This window comes from Manis pentadactyla, chromosome 6 (assembly GCF_030020395.1).
Source record: "Manis pentadactyla isolate mManPen7 chromosome 6, mManPen7.hap1, whole genome shotgun sequence".
Taxonomy (NCBI): Eukaryota; Metazoa; Chordata; class Mammalia; order Pholidota; family Manidae; genus Manis; species Manis pentadactyla.
The window spans coordinates 141740348-141760000 of NC_080024.1; the positions used below are offsets into that span (position 1 = coordinate 141740348).

Consider the following 19653-nt stretch of genomic DNA (forward strand, 5'->3'; position numbering starts at 1 on the left):
AAAATTGAAAAATTGTAAGTCGAAGCATTTTAATCAGGGGCCATTTATATTTATTTGCTCAATTCCTCCTTTATGTAAACCATTTCCTGCCCATCCCAAGTCTCTTTTTAGATGTGCCAACCAAAATCCTGCCTCCCACAAAGGGCAAGCAGTTTCATTTCTTTTAGTTTAAAAAATTTTCTTTCTTTTCACCTTGTGCTTCTCTTAAGGCATTATTGGTTGTGTTTATTTGCTTCTGTGTTTCAGTTTCAGCTTCATTGCCAAAGTGCTGTTTTCTTTTATTTGTAATTCTTTCTTGAGTCCAGTCATTTCATTTCCAATTTTTAAATTCTCATTTATGTTGTTCTTTCAAGTTTAATATCATGAACAAGCTTAAGGTGTTCTTAAGCTTGTATTGAAATAGAGCATTCATTCTGATCTGCTGCTTGAGCAGGTCTGTTTTTTTATGATTCTTACTCTCTCTTAACTTATAATAATTTGACCTCAGTGCTTTTTCCGTTGCTCACTTTTTTGTGCAATGATTTTTCCTAAACTTGTTGAATGATTAATTCAGACAGCTTTTCTAACTTTGCAAAGCTTCATCTTCTGTTGCTTCATGTGGTTCAGAAATAGGGTGGCTGCTTTTCTGAGATGTCCTAGCCCCAGTCCTCTCCCACATTTTTTTTTGAGGTTAAACCTCTCCCACTTTCAGCTGCTGTTTTCAGATTGGCCCAGTGTGTTTTTCTGGTAAATATCGATTTGCTATTTTGGAGTTTTCCTGTAAATTTGTCAGGCACCCCCCTGCTTCCCTGTCCTTCTTCCTACAGAGATACCTGATACCAGATCTTGTATTTGCTGGGTTTTCCCATTCACTTGAATTTTGGGATTTGTGGACATACTTTATCACCTAGTTTTGTTGAAAATATTCTCAATAGGTTTGGGTTATTCTATTTAGTTGCTCTCTTTTTACAAGGGGGTTTGGAAAAATCCAATAACTATGTTGCCATGATCTTCTAAGAATCCTTTAAGTTTCTTTAATTCTTGATGTTAAGTTTAAAAGTGAGTGTTGAATTAGTTACAGAGGAATCATATTAAATATTAATTTTCTTGATTTTAATTATGTATTATTTGAACTAGTGAACTAGTTTGTTTTGGGGTTAGTGTGGGTTTGAATTTAAAGGGCATCCACTTTGTGTTTATGTGAGATCCTGAACTTACTGGCAGGTGACGGATTGCCCTGAGTCTGTCCATGTGGGTTGGAATTGTCCTCATTTGGTGCCCCCCCTGTTTCCCAGTCAGTGGTTAGTGAGAGCAACTTTAGACTCTGTAGTGAGCAATCAGTGACTTTTTAAAGAAACACTACTTCCCTTTCTATTTGTCAGTTGCTACTTAAAAACTTTGAGAATGAAAATTTTAGAATTTAATGTGAGTTTTTTGGTAAAAAGATTCCTTAAGGAACAATAGTCTTAAAAAATTTTTTTTGGAAGAATGAAATGCTGCCATTTGTGACAACATGGATGGACCCTAAAGAGTATTATGCAAAGTCAAGTAAGTCCTATGGAGACAGACAACTACCATGTGATTTTGCTTATATGTGAAGTCTTAAAAAAAACAAAACCAAACAGAAACAGACTCATAAATACAGATAACAAACCAGTGGTTGCTAGAGGTAGGGGCTGGGAAGATGGGCAAAATGGGTAAAGGGCATCAAGATTTACAAACTTAGAGTTATAAAAACTATAAATAAATAAGTCATGGGGATGAAAGGTGCAACAAGGAATACAATCAATAATACTGTAATAACTTTGTATGTTAACAGCTGGTAACTACAACTTAAATCATAATCAGCCTTTGTCAATGTATATAAATGATGACTTGCTATGTTGTACACCTGAAACTAATATAATATTGTATGTCAGTTATACTTCAATTAAAAAAATTTGGAATCATAAATGTAAAATTGCAAGGTTTAAAGTAATTGGTCAGGCACAGGTATGTAGGTAAGGTAATGGGATCCATTTGTGACATACATTATTACATTAGTTGCTGTCATCAGAAACACAAGTGAATACAGTGCAGTCCCTGAAGTCCAGCTGGCCTTCCTCCCTTCCCCTTTTCCTCTCTTTCTCCATCTTTTCCTCCCTTCTACAGTTCATCACATTAAGTTGACCGTTCATCCTTCCTATCTCTGTGAAGCCGGTTGGCATTCTGTTAGTGTCCTTGTTCTCTTCTCTCATTGTGTCATCAGATCGGCCTTACTTTTGTAGTGCTTGCACACACACAGGAAAGGACACTAATGGAGGTGGTGAGTGTGCATGCTCGTGTGTGTGTGTGTGTGTGTGCGTGCACACACCACGTGTGGATATTTCATACAGTTTTGGATGAATGCTTTGAACATTTCCAACTCGGGTTAACTTTCCACTAAGTTTTTCTCCAGTTTGAGGGAAATGAGTTTTAAGTGGCTGAGAATACCATTAAAGAATATAACTAAACTCTCAAAACTAACTGCATATTTGATTCATATTGATTAAATTACAGAGGTTTTAGTTCTTTTCTCTTTTTAAGGATTCTTGAGTTGGCATGATTGGATGTGTTGCAATCACCACATAGCATCATCAAATAATGACCCATAGACGGAAACTCCCCTCTGTGAAACATGAGGTGCCTTATTGTTTCTGTGCTTTGCATATAATAGGTGTTCAATGGATATATGAATGAAATTCATAGTTCACATTAAATACAATTCATCATATTATTCTGAACCCCCCAGATAAGGAGTCTTGTTCTATGATGGTTTTTAAATTCAGAACAGTTTTGTGTTTCCTTGGAAATAAAATGCCAATCCACACTGTACCTGCAGTGTGTGAGAGGTACAGCAAAGGGGAGATTTCTTTCACCATCTCACATATTAAATCAAATGACTGACTGCTGAGAGACTAGAAACGTAAGATAGATTAAACCCTATGACCCTCTCAATAGCCAGATCTTTCTAGCCCTGTGTATGATTCTTTTATTTAACTCTTATTTGAGAAACTGAAAGTATTATAAAGTAATTTGATTGAAGTATAAAGATTTGTGGCTAACTATTAATATGTTAGTACTTTGGGTAAGAAATAATTTCTTCTAATATGCTTGAAAAAAAAATCTGTTCTTTATTAGGCCATGTAAGAGATTTTAAAACTTCTTGACTTTTATAGCCTCTGTTAGAAAATAATTGAATCAGTCTAGTTCAGTAAACATTTATTGACTACCAGGTACTGTGTTAGGCCCTGGAGAGACAAAATGAGTAAGACATGATATTTACCCTCAGAAAATATAAACAGATAAATATAAAGCGGTGCAGTAAGTGAAATGGCCGAGAGTGTAGAAAGTATTGCAGAAACCTGGACTAGCCTGAGGTGATCAGGACTGGCTTCTTGGAGGAGTGGACATTAAAGAAAGAGAACGTAGTGTCAGATGGAGAGGGTAGCGGCATGTTCTGGGAGGAGTGGCTGGCAGATGCAAAGAGGGAAGAGGGGCTACCATGTGTGTTTCCGGAGGATCCGCCGAGGAGAGACGGAGTGGTGGCAGTGAGGCTAGTCCCTGCGTACATGTAAGTGTGCTCAGGCTGTTACCCTAGCGGCTTTCCAAGGTTTTAAAAAAATTAGCAGTGGGATCCTTCCTTTATAGGCAAGTCAGTATGTACAACAGGTATGAGGGAATGTAACAGAGCTTAAATTCAAGGATTTTTTGTGAGTAATATTGGCAGGACCCAGTGATCAAGCAGGTTCAGGTTTTCTGATTGGGTGACTGAGCAGGAAGTGGCTCTGGCGGGTGTGATATTCAACATGGGAATCCACGTTGTGAGGGATGATGATGAGTTGCATGGTGTATATTGTGGAATAGAGACTTGATGGAGGGGCTGGTGATGGGTAAGCGGATGGAGACTTGCCAGCGCATACCTGGTCTGTACAGCCGTGGGAGCGGAAGAGCTCAGTCAGAGCAAAGGGTCTGCGGCCAGCCCTCGGGACACCAACCTGAAGGGGAGGAAGAGGGGTGCGAGTATGAGGAGGACCAGGACAGTGTGCTGGCCTGCAAACTGAGGGAATCAAGAGTTTCAGGAAGTGTAAAGAGCAGTCAGTTGTGTCAGATGCAATAGATGTTGAGTTTTAGAAGGACTGAAATGCACTTACCAGTGAGTTCATTAGCATCCTTTTTCAGAGCCGTCTTCCCAGGATGCTGAGGGTAGAAGCTTGACTGTAGTGGGTTAAGGGGTGAATATAAGTGTGAGAATAGAAGTAGCAAGTGTGTGAAATACTTCTGAAAAGTTTGTGTGATAGGGAAGGAGGAGGAGAATAGCAGGAGGGAATGCAACTTTGAAAATATGTGAATGTTTGTGGAATAAGGATGAAGAGCTGAGAGAGAGAGGAAGGTTCAGCATCAGGACTGGAAGGAGATAATGACACCAGGCTGCAAAGGGCATGAGAGAAGGGCACATTTCACAGGCAGAGAGAAGGCAGCTGGCTTTAACCTGGAGGAGAACTTTATTTTCCGAAAGCAGAGGGAAGGAGGACAGGCTGGGGGTCTGGCTGGTTAGTATTTCTGTGGGTAGTGGGTGGGAATTGAAGAGGGCATTCCTAATGCCTTCACATTTCTCCAGGAAGTTGTAGGTAAGATTGTCTGTGGGAAGGTTGGGAGCGAGCACCTGAGCAGGGGTGTGGTGGTGGGTGGGAATCACCCCTGGATGAGAACCACTGTTCTGTATCAGGCTAAGAGATCCTCAAAGGACCATTCCATATTCCTCCTTGTAATTCCCAGACTGTTCATTGAATCACTGGGGATGACTCCAGGATTTGAGAGCTGATTAATGTGGAGTGGATTCACCCTGTCCTTTCCCTCCGCTCTCCTCCCATCTCCAGAAGCTCTGCAGAATTCATGCTGAGAGTCTCTTCATATCTAGAATTAAATGTCAGGCAGATACAGGACCCTGACCGCCTCCTATATCCTAACCATTGACTAGCTGTGTCACCCGTGTGACTGACTGACTAACCTCTTAGCTTCCATGTGTTTTTAGCCTGAATATGAGGTAATGAAGTTAAATGGGCACCATGTTTGAAGACATTTATCACAGTGGGTATTCAGCACACACTAGTTTAATACTTTTGATTGATTGATTGATTTGATTCATTCAGCACATACTGAATGCAGAGGCCCTGAGCTAAAACAGCCGGAGAGTGCATTAATCACATCCACACCCAGCAGGTCCTGGTGTCGCTGAGTTCGTACTCTGATGTGGGAGACAAGTGTGCCTTCTTTGTGGCAAGCTCTGTACTACTTAAGGCGTGATCCAAGTGCGAGGGAGCCCGGAGGAGGTGAAAGGACCCGAAGAGCTGTTGGGAAGGAGTTTCTGAAGAGTCATTTGTGTAGAGGCTTGATGTGAGAGAAAAGTGGGGAGAGACACCCCAGACAAAGAAACAGGAGGTACAGATGTGTGGGGGGTTGATGAATGGGCACAGTGAGAATAGTGAGAGTGTGCCCTGGCTAGCAGTGGTAAGCAAAAAGGATTAAAAACAGGTTAAAATCTACTTGTGTAAATATTTCTGAAATTAAACATTGCTCACCAGTGACCTAGGGTAGATTAGAGCAATTTTCTCCTTTCCGTTCTGTCATTTAGTATTGTTTTGTTTTTTTCTTACCAAAGTGGCTTTCCAGAATTTCATTTCATTTCTGTTCATTCACAATAATGTTAAGGGTTTTGAAACACCTGGGACGGTATAAGAAGAGTGCTTTTTTTTTTTTTTTTTTTTAAGTTTCTTTCCTTCAGTTGGTTTTGACTGTTTTCATGTGTCTTTAACACATGTTTGAGATTAAAATGAGCTGGATTTTATCACAGTTTTACTAGTGAAAGCAATACTGCTTGGGTAATTTATTAGTGTTTACAACATCTCTCTGAATGAGGTGGTCTCTCTTTGTTTGGAAGATAGAAGAATTGATGCTGGAAAGTTAACTGATTCATAAAAAGTTTTGTTTAATGGAGGAAGAGGGATGCCCAAACCTCCAGGGCTCCTGTTCATGGTATTTTGGTAACTTGGCCCTTTGGGAAGAGTTCTAAGACAATATCTCTTGTGCTGATTTTGTGGAAACTGAATATATTAGTCTTCTAATCTCTTAATATATTGATACCACTTGGATATTATTATCATTCAAACATTAACCAGTAAAAATATCTTTAGAAGATACTTTCTTTATGAAAGGCACGGTCTAAGCATTAAATACAAATGTATTTAATACTTATAATTAACTTTTGAGTAATTTACATTTGTTTATGCCATGTGAAATCAATTATAGTACAGCATGAACTCTTAAAAACCTCTCAATAGGTTAACTATCCCTTGTTGGCTTATTTGTTAACACACTTGTTAATGAAAACACATGAAAGGAAATGAAAGAACACCAGCTTTAATGAGTATATTGTCATTCATATCTACTCATCAAAACCTATCCAAAACCAAATATTTAAGATAGTTTATTGTCTAACTACAACCTAATGGATCCCCTGAGTAAATCTCATCTCACGATGTTATCCTAGCCACTAGAATTAAGTAATAGTAATTCGACAGCAGAGGGCACCAAAGATCTATTTCCATCTTACACATTTCCTTGATTAGGTTATAGTTCTGTGCTTTTTCTTTCCATTCTCACTTTCTCTTCCTTCCTCCCTCCCTCCCTTTGTCCCAGTATTTATGATCATTAACACTACCCACTTTTTTTAATAGATGGCGGGATTTCCCTTAGCTAATTTTAGAATATTTTAAAAGTACATTAAGACATCAATGTGTTTTTGTTTAGTAAACCTTTCACATTTAACATTATGCATCAGAATTTCATTTCTTTTAAAGATCTTTATCTTTAAAAATTAAATTATTGTTTTTTTTCCTACCAAAATATTCTTAAGGAATAAGCCAGTTTTTTATATCATACTTAGGAAATTAAAAATTAATTAGAAATGCATTATACATATGATACATAATTTTTTTAAAAAATTATATTCGTAATTATGGAATACATAATTTTTCTTATATTCTATTTTTAAATCAGTATTGATATGTATAGAAGTGTCTTTATATATGTTAGATATATAACATTTCCTAGTCTTATTCTTAGTATCCTTGATCTCCAGTTTCAAAGTGGATTCAGATTTTTTTTAAATCCTCCACTCTTCTGTTTCACACTTTACCATCAAAATCATCTGATGTTTAATGTTTACTGATATAAATCAACTTTGTTTAGGTAGAAATCTAAACCATTTGATATTATAGACTGGATTCAGTGTTCTTTCAGGAAAAATAAAAATTATTTTACTAAGTAACTTTAAAAATGGTGTCAAACTATGACAATTAAAATCATTAAAAAATGATTTAGGAAAAAATAAGCTTTTATGTCAGGACCATTATAGTGAGTGATGCAAAAGCAAAATTATTGCCCATGTTTTAAATTTCTCTAGGCATTGGATAAAATAAAGTATGCTTAAAATATTATAACATTGGTTTTAGGGGACAGTTATCTGGTGTTCAGCAGATGAGATTTAACCTAACATATATTCAAATATATAATAACAATAGATGTTATTAGTTGGATACATCAATATTTTCTCCTCTGCAGATTTTAAGTTATCGTTTGCTCATTGCTGGGGGGTGCTGCTTACGGTGTGCCTGTGTGTGCATATGCTGAACACTGCCCATGCTTGAGTAAGGATTAATCTTATGATGATAGTTCTATCATTTTCCTTGGCTTTTCACCTGAGACTCAATTTTACCTGGTACTCTTAATGTGATTGCCATAGGTTCACTTTCAGTGATAAGCAAGCAATTCAATATTATTTTCCTATTGTTGCATTTCTGTAATATTTTAAGTAAATTCCTTATTTAGTATTTGAAATAGCTGAATCTTTATTTTTTCTTATATAGTAAATATTAAGTTATAAGAGACTTAGTACTTATAAGGCAAATGTCAAATACTGTATCTGTCTTAACAGCTTTTTAAGCATGTATGTATGTAGTTTGCATTTACATGGAGTTTTACTAGCAAATTTGAGACCATTTCATTTGTATTACACCTTGTGATTTAGCTTTCCCTGTTGGCGTTTTCCAAGGTTTTAAATTATTGCTGTAAGTGCATAGGCTGTATTTTCTCCCAGGCATTTTGCACATAATAGGCACTCCACAAATATTTGTTGACTTGAGTTTAATCTTCTGCCACTGACAATGTATAAGTGAGTTTGTGAGTACACATTTCAGGTGTTCTTAATAAAGGTGGCAGAGCAAAAGCATACTAACACTCCTGCCTAGGAATTTCCAGGATCGGACAGCCTGTATCTGTTTCTCTATCTGTATTGAAATCTGTATTGTACCTGTACCTAAAGTTAAGAATATAAACTGATTTGAATGAGCGAGTTTGCTCTACAGATGTATCTTATGATTAAGCCAAGAGACCCTTGGAGTCTGACAAATGTTTTTATTCATTTTCCTGTAGCTAATCTTGGCGTAACGTGTTAGAATATCAAACATGTTGGTGATCAGCTCTGCTACCTCCATGCATTTAGCTAAAATCTTGCACTCACAACTTTGCTGGAATTTATATTTTGTTGTAATAAAACTAGACTTGTTAAGTCAGTAAAATCTGTTGAGAGGCTTTACAGGTCATAGGCAGGACTCGGTGATGTTAGAAATTACAGTTCTTCTACAGGACTTGGGGATCAGTCATTTTATCTCCCTTCCTTCATCTCGCTCTCTTCTCACCTGCTTTCATTGTTGTTTTCTCCCCGCACCCCCCGCCCCTCCGCTCTGTTTCTGACTGTGGACTGCTCCTGGGTACAGTTGTTGCCACTATGACACAGTCAGTAGCACTGAGAGGTTGTGATAAGAGGAGCCACACAATCGTGTGCAGAGGTCATGGTAGCAGACACTAGATAACCTTTCAGTTGCAAGCACATGGCTGTCTGTTGGCACACCTCCCAGAAAGAGACAGAAACCTGGGCAGATCTGGTGGTGCTGAAAGGAAGGGGCACATGTGTGGTTGACAGCAGAGGAAAGAGCTTAAAAGTCAACCTTGTGTGCTCACCCTTGCCCCCTTTTTCCTTCAAACCATTCTTGCTGCTTCAATAATTTCTTTGCCAAACATGTTTGATTTCATGCTCTTTGGTAGTAATGGGCTCTCTTTCTCCTAAACGAATTTTGTAGCCGTTTCCTGGAAAGATAGTATTTACTAAAGTACTGTGGTGAGCTTCTTGTTTTAATTGTTATTACCTCTACCCTCATACCAATAGTGTCACATCTATCTACTTAATATTGATATAAGATGATATTTTACCTTTTGCTGTGATATAACCAACTCAGATGCCAAGCATAGCACCTGAGTCATAGCAACAGCTTAGTATGGGGTAGCTATCATTATTAATTAGCTTCATATCAATAATATTGGGCATAATGTATTTATTATATATAATTTTATGTATCAGTCAGCCAAATTAGTGGTGGTAGGTACAAAGCATTAAGCATAGTGTTTGACATTACACATTCAGTGTTTGAAAAAACAATATAAAAAACAGTGGTGTTAGAAGTAAAAGAGTAATGTTCACATTCTTCAGTTCATCCCATATTCCACATTATTGGTACTGTTGCTTACTTTTATCTTCCCTCATCTGGATGGCTTCTGTTTCCTCCCAATTCATATTCATGACTCTGATCTTGCATGCTTCTTTTCAGCCAACATTGCTGGTGGATAAACATTTATAAAATGAAATTTGATCACGTTTCTCCCCTCGTTAAACCTTTAGATAGTAGTTCTCAAACCTTCCTGCATAAAGTCATCTGGCATTGTCCTTAGGCAGATTCTGGTCCATTCCCACGTATACTGATACCAGGCCCAGGAATCTGTATTGCAGCAAGCACGCCTGATGATTCCAAGAGAAGCACTGCTTTAGTGGCTCCCAAGCCTGCGGAGTAAAGTTCAAAATGAACCATCCTTTGCATTCTTCATCTTGGTCACCTGTGGCTTCATCAGCATCACTTGATGTTTCATGCCTTTATCCTTTTTCACATCCTGCTATCTTTCTGTCTTTTGTAAGTCAGGTTAACCTTTTGGTGAGGATTTCCCTGGTCACCCAAAGTAGAGTTGGTATTTTCTCTGTTGTGCCCCTTATTGGATCTTGCAATCCCCCTTTATTTATAGCACCATTCATTCTGTATATAATAGTGTCTTTCTTCATCATTATCTCTGTTTTGAGTTCCATGACTGGAAAACCATCTTATTTATTTCTGTATCTCCAGTGTCTTGTACAATCATAGGGGAATGTGGAATGAATGAATGAAATAAATATAGGAATGAAATTCAGGAAGTCTTGAATTTTTTTTTTTTGCTTCCTATTTTGTGTAGTGTAAATATATCATGTTACTTATGTTATATACCTTAGGTTCCCAAGCTATAATTTAGAAATGATATTTGCTTTCTTCCTTCTTTTAAACATTATTCATTTGATTCAGAGCAGAGTTTTACACAATGGAGGCAGAATTAGTGTTAATTCTGGAAATAATTTTTGGAAGAGCAGCCACTTTAGATAGTAAGTAAAAAAATCTGTTTTGTGTGAGGTATAATTGACATACAACATTATATTAGTTTCAGGTTTACAGCACAATATTTAGATACTTGTATGTATTATGAAATGATCACCACAATAAGTTTAGTTAACATCCAGGAGATACTTCTCAAAAGATGGGTAGAAGTATGATTTGAGGAGCTGTAGGAGAATGAGAAAGGAGCATTATCCTTTGGAAAAGTATCAGTAACTGAAAGGTACAAGTGCCTGAAACTGTGTTCTGGGAGTTTCCAGTGGTTTAATTTGGTTGCAGCAGGAGATATAGGGATTGTGGTTAGAGATGAAATTCGATGAGTAGGCAGGAATACATTTTGGATGTTGTTTTGTGCTCTGCAAAGAAGTCTTTGCTTTGCAAAGACTTTATCCTTGGGTTATAAATGCTGTTGAAGCCTCTTAAGCTAGAAAGAAATGCAGTCAGACGGGAGGAAGGTTGAGACAGTAGAAAGACCAGTTAAGGGGATTTGATGTAATTTTACAAAAGAATTGATTAGCAGTTAAAATAAATAAATAAATATTTTTACTAGGTTCTTTGTTCATTCTGCCAGGTACTCTGATAGGCTTAGGGTTACACAGGATGAGTAAAACCTAGTTACCATTACAAGAAAATGTAAATACACAAAAAACCTAATTAATAAATATAGCCAAGATATAAAAGCTTGTGATGTAGATATAAAATGTTATAGGAGTTGGATTCATTGTGGACTAGCTTCCCTTGGGAAAATTAGGGTCTTGATGGAGGACAGGGGATTGGAGTAGAGCAAAGAATATTTTGGACAAAGAAATAAACAAAGGGACTAATAGGTGAGGGACTATGGTTATGGTGCTAGAGTCTGTTAATTCTGGAAAGGTATTTGGTATCAAACTGTAATGGGTCTTGAATGTTGTGAAGGATTTTGCATTTTATCCTAGAACTCTATTTTCTACTTATGAAAATAGTATGTTGACGATATGCAATTTAAGAAATGTATAGAAGCATGAAGAAAATGAAAATCTTCTATAATTTCATCACAAAATGTAACTACTGTTAACATGTATTTCTTTCCAGTGTTTCTTGCCATGTTCAAATATATGTTTAGGCATTAAGTAAGTGGAATTAGAATCATACTCTGGGTACACATGTGTGTGTGTGTGTGTAATTTTATCTCATCTAAAAATTGAAATATGAGCATTTTGCCATGTGGTTAAATGTGCCCAGAAAGCATGACTTATAGTGATTGCAGTATTTATTCTATTATCTGACTATGCTTAAATTATTTACCAATTTCCTTATTGTTAGATTATTTAGATTTTCAATTTAAAGTAATGGGTACTGTACCATTGAACATCTTTGTACAGAAATCCTTGTCTGTATTTCTGACTATTTAGGATAGGAATCTAGAAATAAATGTATTGGATCAATCTAAAGGGCTCACTGTGTATTTTGCCAAATTACTCTTCTAAAAGACTGCTATTTAAATTTATGCCTGCAGTATGTGGATTTGACTTTCACTGTACTCCTGGCCAAGTATTTTTTTAGTGTTTACTGTTTGCTAATTTTATAAATGGCATCTTGTGGTTATTTTAACTGTTATTTCCTTGACAACTAGTTTGAGCAGGCTTCTCCCTGTATTTATTGACTACATTTCTTCCTGTGAATTGTCCTTGACCTTTATGGTATTTTCCCGTTTTTCTTTGGGCATTAGTATTTTTCTTACTGACTTTTAAGAAATACTTACATAGATTATAACTCTTCATCAGTCCTATTTCTGGCACATTTATTCCTATTTTTTACTTTTAATGTTCTTATAGTAGTGAATTTTAAATTTATATTTGGAAAGCCCTTTCTCTTCTTAAGATCAGATATATTCACCTATGTTTTGATTTATTTTTTAAATAGTTTTATATTTTCTCTTAATAGTCCTGATAAATGGCAGTTTTGTGGGAGAAGAGTGGCATGATTAGATTTGTGCTCCAGAAAGAAGTTCTGTGGCTCTGTGGAGCGTGGACTGGTCTAAGGAGAGACCTGGGGCACTTGAAGCCTGCTTAGAGGACAGAAGACGGGGCCTGAATGTGGTGGCAATGGTGGTGGGGATAGAGTGGAAGGGGCTGATGCCGAACTGCTGACTTGGGAGGTACAGCAGGGCTCAGGGAGGGGGGGGCAGGACATAGTAAACACGAGGTACGGAGGGACATCCAAATACAAGCAACTGGAAAACCAGGATTGAAATTCCTTCAGGAGGCTGTCCCAGGCTGATGGCGGCAATTAGGGAGCCACCTGAATACAGGTGACAGTTGTGATGTGGGAGGATGAATGGGGGTTTTCAGGGCAGCTGGCCAAGAGCGCAGCCAGAATCCAAAGGCCCACCAGGAGGGTGTTCTTCCAGAAACGAAGAGAGATGGCTTTTTATTTACATTCCCTCCCCTTCTGTCCCCTCACCATGCTCCCTCCCTCCCTCCCTCCTTCTCTCTCCATAAAAACAATGTCAGATGCTGCAAAGAGACAGGAAGAGAAGACCAAAAAGTCGCCACTGAATTTGTCTACCACTTCGCATAAATTTGGCAACATGGGACAGGAGAGGGGGAGAGATAGATGGAAGAGCGGCGTGGTCAAAGGTTACTACTATTTTTAGAATTTAGGCAGACTTGAGCATGTTTTCTATTGGGGAGAAAAGATCTGTGAACAGGGAGAGATTTAAGGTAAAATAGAAAAAGGAAGGATTTGATGGTGTGAAACTCCAAAGAATGATAAATGGATTATTCTTTCAGGTGGAACAGAGATAGAATTTGTGTATAATTATGGGAACAATTTGTAATGTGTTCCATGAATAAAAGGATCCCCTGCTTCAATAATGTTTTTTTCTATCTTTGTGTTTAGAAGTTAATCTACAGTTTTATAATTGTTGCAACTAAAGCTCTTAATTGCATAAATTCCTATCTTTTATGTGCTGCTGACTGGCAAAGTTGGTGTGTTACTTTTAACGACAGGGACCTAAAATGCCAGCTTACTTAGCATTGAAATTCCTTTGACTATTTATTGTTCATTAACAAATGTATGAAATTAAAGACTTTAAATTATAACCATCTTTTAAAAATATTTATTGCAGGGAAATTTGCCTAAATATTCTCATAACGCCCTGATGGTTCAAGCAATAAAGACAAACCTAACGGACCCAGACATACATGTACTTTTCTTTGATGTGGAAGCGTTGATTATTCAACTCCTGACTGAAGAAGCCTCTAGGCCGAATACTGCGCTTATTTCCCCAGAGAATTTGCAAAAAGCATCTGGCAGTTCAGACAAAGGGGGCTCGTTTCTAACTGGAAAACGAGCAGCAGTTCTCTTCCAACAAGTGAAAGAAACTATCAAAGAGAACATAAAGGAACATCTCCTTGATGATGAAGAGGAGGGTGAGGAGATAATGAGGCAGAGAAGGGAAGAAAGTGATCCTGAATATCGGGCCAGCAAGTCTAAGCCGCTGACCTTGTTAGAATATAATTTAACTATGGACACTGCCAAATTGTTCATGTCCTGCCTTCATGCCTGGGGTTTGAATGAAGTTCTGGATGAAGTTTGTCTTGATCGCCTTGGAATGCTGAAACCCCATTGCACAGTATCATTTGGTCTCTTATCCAGAGGAGGTCACATGTCACTGATGCTTCCTGGTTACAATCAGGCTGCTTGTAAGCTGTCACGTGGGAAAGCAGACGTAGGAAGGAAGCTGCCAGCGGCTGAGGGAGCTGGAAAGGGAACTTATGGAGTGTCCCGCGCTGTCACCACACAACACCTCCTGTCTATCATATCTTTGGCAAATACCCTAATGAGTATGACCAATGCAACTTTTATTGGTGATCATATGAAGAAGGGCCCTACCAGGTGTGACCATGATAGTTTGATTTTATTCTTATATTTCAAAAAAAAAACAAAAAACACCCTGTTTTATTTCCCTTTAAATTTTAAAAAAATGTACATAATTTGAGACATAAAATTGCAATTTTATCTGTACAGATATTTAGTAACTATTTAAAAATTTTTGGAATAAGGAAGTAGTTTATCAGTTCAGCTTTAATGAATGAATTATAAACCAGCTGTTCAACAGATATCATCTTAGAATTATATCTACTTAAAACTTACACTAACATTTAATTAATATATATATATATATTTGGTTAAAATGCTTCTCATTTGGATTCATGTAATGAATGATAAATGTTCAGTGATTGGCTTCAGAATTTTGTGAGTATAATCAGAATTTTTTTATGGGGAAACGGGAGTGCAGGAGAGTACTATTTTAAGTGTTTCTAGAGTACTTAACCTGAATTGCTATTTCCTGTTTCCCACAAGTCATGTAGATAACTTTTTAAACTGTAGTTTTATTATACTTTATTGAGAGTTGATCATATTAAGAATTTGTTAAAGTCTAAACTTAAGTAGCACTTACCTTGTGTCTGGCTCTATTGTGAGCACTCAGATACTCTCTCATTAATGTTCTCAACGCTATAAGGTAGATAATTTTATCATTATATCCTTTTATTGCGGGTAAGAATTCTGAGACACAGAGAGGTTAAGTAACTTGTCCAAGGTCACATAAGTAGCAAGCGGTAGAGCCAGAATTCAAAATGAGGCAATCCAAGATTTCTAATGCCTTATTACTCTTTTCAGATTTTAGGGCTTAATTCCTTTAAACTTCTTTTAAATTCCATGAATTCATTTAGACCAATGGTATGGAGCAGGCTGAAATCTCATCATGCTAATATTAAAGAATGAAGGACAAATTATGATATTTATCTGTTAGTGGTTATTAAAGTGCTTATAAATATTTTTTAAACTAGTATAAAACATAAATTGTAGATGTAAAATTTAACTTGCTATTTGCTAATCATTTAAGTTACTGTATTAAAATATGAAATGGAAAATGTTAATAGATACAAAACAAAACAATAACATCTTTTTGGAAGAGTCAATTGAAAATGTTCTGCATTCTTTTGCAATTCATTTGGAGCTAGAAAGTTTAATGTTTTAAATTGTTCTGGAAATGTGGAAATATGAATATATATACATGTATTTTCCTCTTTTTTTTTTTAAGGCCACCTAGACCAAGCACCCCAGACCTTTCTAAGGCAAGGGGTTCCCCTCCAACTTCCAGTAATATTGTGCAAGGACAGATTAAACAAGGTAAAATTAAATCTTATTAAGTAATTGACATGACATTTCAGCTCTAGAAACTGAGGAGGCATAGCTAATGTATAATCATAATGTTTTGTTTGTCTCAGATTGTCAAAAGAGAGAAAAGTTGTTATATTCCAGATGTAAATATGGATAATTAAGATGTCAGTTAAAAATAAATCAGATTTATTTAGAAATTGATAAATGAGCATATTTCACATAATTTTATTTTACCGTCTTTGGCCTAATTTTCATGCATTAGGGGCACTTTAAGTTGACAATACTAGTGCCTTCATTATATATATCTTGAATTTAAAAGTTATATACCTGTTTTTTTAACTCCACTTTTAGAAATGTTGAAATTCATATTCCCATACTGTATCTATTCTGCCATTTGCCAGTAGTTCATGCATTGTCATCCACAGTGGAAAACCATTCTTTTTATTTAAATCATTATATACCTTAATTTTTATCTATAGTTTTGTTTTGCATTAGTGGATAGAAAAGAAGAAATTTGAGTTTCTCTACCTTTTTTACTTTTTTTAAAATTGAATTATAGTTGATATTGCTTTCAGTTGTATAACACAGTTCATCCTATTCACAGTGGTTTAGCACTTACCCACATTCGTATATCCTTACCCCAATTAGTGTAGTTACTATCTGTCAACCTAGGAAGATGTTACAGAACCACTGACTATATTCTCCGTGCTGTATCACCATCCCTGTGATCAGCTTATATTATGATTGAGATTTTTTGTGCCTCTTTATCCCTCTCACCCTTCCCACCTATCCATCCCAACCCCTCCCCCATTGTAACAACCAGTCACTTCTCGGTGTCTATGAGTCTATGGCTATCATGTTCATTTTGTTTTGTTTTGTTTTCAGATTCCACAGATAAGTGAAATCATATGGTATTTGTCTCTCTCTGCCTGGCTTATTTTACTTAGCATAATACCCTCTAGGTTCATCCATGTTGCTGAAAATGGCAGGATTTCTTTTTTATGGCTAAGTAATATTCCATTGTATGTATGTACCACATCTTTTTTATCTAGTCATCTATTGATGGGCACTTATATCTTGGCTATTGTAAATAATGTAGTAATAAGCATAGGGGATCAGGTATCTTTTCAAATGGGGGATTTTGTTTTCTTTAGGTAAATTCCTAGAAGTGGGATTACTGGGTCATATGGTATTTCTATTTTTAGTTTTTTGAGGAACCTCCATACTGCTTTCCGTGGTGGTTGGACCAGTTTACATTCCCACCAGCAGTGTAGGAGGGTTCCCATTTCTCCACATCCTCACCAACACTTGTCATTTCTTGTCTTTTAGGTGGTGGCCATTCTAACTAGTGTGAGGTGTACTTCTTTGTGGTTTTGATTTGTATTTCTCTGATAATTAGTGATGTGGAGCATCTTTTCACACACCTGTTGACCATCTATATTTCTTCTCTGGAGAAATGTCTGAACAGGTCCTCTGCCCATTTTTTAATCAGGTTGTTTGGTTTTTTTGGTGTTAAGGCAGATGAGTTCTTTATATATTTTGAATGTGAACCCCTTATCAGATAAATCATTTACAAATACACTCCCCATACTGTAGGTTGCCTTTTGTTCTGTTGATGGTGTCCTTTGCTGTGCAGAAACTTTATAGTTTGATGTAACTTTTGTTATCTTTTACATTCATTTTCATGCTGACAAATGAGTTAACCAGAGAGTTGACAGGTCAGTTCTGCTTGAGAGCTTTCCGTCAAGCTAGGTGTTCTTTTTACTTTGGGTTTTTTTTTTTTTTTTTTGGTGTTAAAGAGTCTATGAATAATTCTACAAGATTTCTTAGATAATAGGCCTCCAACTTTATGTCTACAGTTTTCCCCTTTCTAGGAGAAGTACTTAAAGTACTTTTCACTCTCACTTAGTATTGACTTTAATATCCTTTACTGTTTTGCTTGATTTTCAGTTTTAAGCACTGTCTGTTGGCTTCTCATCATGGAAGATGAGCTCCTGCAAACTCTATGTCACTCCCATCCTTCCTTCCAGCCCCACAGGGCCACTCCTCTCAGTTCCCTTCCCTCTCATTGAGCCTCACCATTTTATAATAGTTTAAGTTATATGTAAGTTACATAATGGTTTTGGCTAGATAACTTTTAGTACTTACATGTGAAATATAATAACACATACAGAAAGTGCAGAAAACAGAAATATACAACTGATTTTTAAAAACTAACAATCCTAATAACTACATCCTTGGACAAGGAATAGAGCACTAACAGCATTAGAGAAACCTCTGCATGTTCCCTTCCAGTCATTATACCTTCTCCTTTCAAAGGTAACTACTGTTTTGATTATTAGGAAATCACTTTTTTCCTTCCTTTCCTTCTTGGTTGCATCCCTAAACACTATATAGTGTGGCCTGTGTTTTCCATTTTCTATGAATTGAGTCAATCATAGAATATGTATTCTTTTGTGTTTGGCTTCTTTTGTGAGATTTATCAATATTGTTGCCTTTGACTATAGCTTGTTCATTTTCATTGTTCGTTTTTATTGCTGTATGGTATCCTGTTGAATGAATAGATAATAATTCATCCATTTTCCTGTTGATAGACATTTAGATTATTTCCAGTGTTTGATTTTCATGCATAATTCCCCTGTGAACATTCTTTTACTTGAATCTTAGTGTAAATTGTAATCATTTCTGTTGTGTATGTAACTAAAAGCAGAATTTCTGCATTTATGTATCTTCAGTTTTAACACATACTGTTCATATGTTTTCCTAAATAAGTGAGAACCTAATACATATCCATCAAAATGGCTAAAGTGACAAAGATGGAAAATACTGTGTTGGCTAGGAAATGGAGCAATAAGAACTTTCCTACACAGCTGGTGAGACGATATCCTAGCTAACACCTACTACTTCTGTCTTTCTCATTTTTGGCATTTTGGTGTGTGTGTGGTAGTTTCTCAAGTGTTTAATTTGCATTCCCTAATTCCCATTGGAGTTAAAGACTTTTGTTTGTTTATTGCCTGTTTCTATATCTTTTATCAAGTGCCTATTCAACTCTTGTGTGTTTTTCTATTAGGTTGTCTCTTTTTAAAAAATTGATTTGTAAGGTCTGATCTAGACTATTCTTGGTATGAGCCCTTTGTTATATGTATTGCAAATATTTATTTGCCTTTCACTCCTATCTTTGGAATTCAGTATTCAATGGAATCTATCAGTCTTTTTACTTATGATTCATATTTTTATGTCCTGTTTAAGGAATTATCCTAATACTCCTACTCTGATACCATGAGGGTATCTTCCCTGTTTTCTTTTAGAAGCTTTATTGTTTTAGCCTTTTCATTTAGATCTACTATCTGCCTAGATCTAATTTTGTATATAATGTGAACCAGGGGTCATGTTTCAATTTGTTTTCTCTTTAGGATACCAAATTGGCCCAGCATGACTTATTTAAGAAACAGTAGTTTTCTACACTGTTTTGCAGTGCCATCTTCATCGTAAATAAAATCTTATAAATGATGCTCTGTTTCTGACTGTTTGAACCCATAGATTTGTTAGTGTATGTTTATGCTTTAATTACTATGGCTCTATAATAAGATTTGGTATTCAATAGATTAAGTCTCCTACTCTAGTCTTAAAAAGTGTCTTGGCTATTCTTGTCCCTTTGAATTTCTCAATTGTCAGTTTCTCACTTGTCACAAAAACATGTTATTATTTTAACTGCAATTTTATTGAATTTATAGATCAGTTTGGGAAAAATGATATCTTTATGGGATTCACTCATTCACACATACATACATACATACATATTCAGTATGTATTCAACTTGATATTTCTCTACATTTATTTAGGTCTTATTTAGATGTCATAAGTCTTTTATAGTTTTCTGTATAGAGGTCTTATATAT

The 19653-nt window shown here is 36.2% G+C and overlaps 1 protein-coding gene across 4 annotated transcripts in view; it reads left to right on the top strand.

Moving 5' to 3' along the window:
- WDR7 (WD repeat domain 7) overlaps positions 1-19653 on the top strand; it is a 374749-nt gene that overhangs the window by 87842 nt on the left and 267254 nt on the right. For all 4 annotated transcript variants that reach the window (XM_057504212.1, XM_036918525.2, XM_036918526.2 and 1 more), the window contains 2 exons: positions 13696-14465; positions 15676-15764. In XM_057504212.1, the coding sequence (XP_057360195.1) occupies positions 13696-14465; positions 15676-15764 (859 nt within the window). The remainder of the gene's footprint in view (positions 1-13695; positions 14466-15675; positions 15765-19653) is intronic.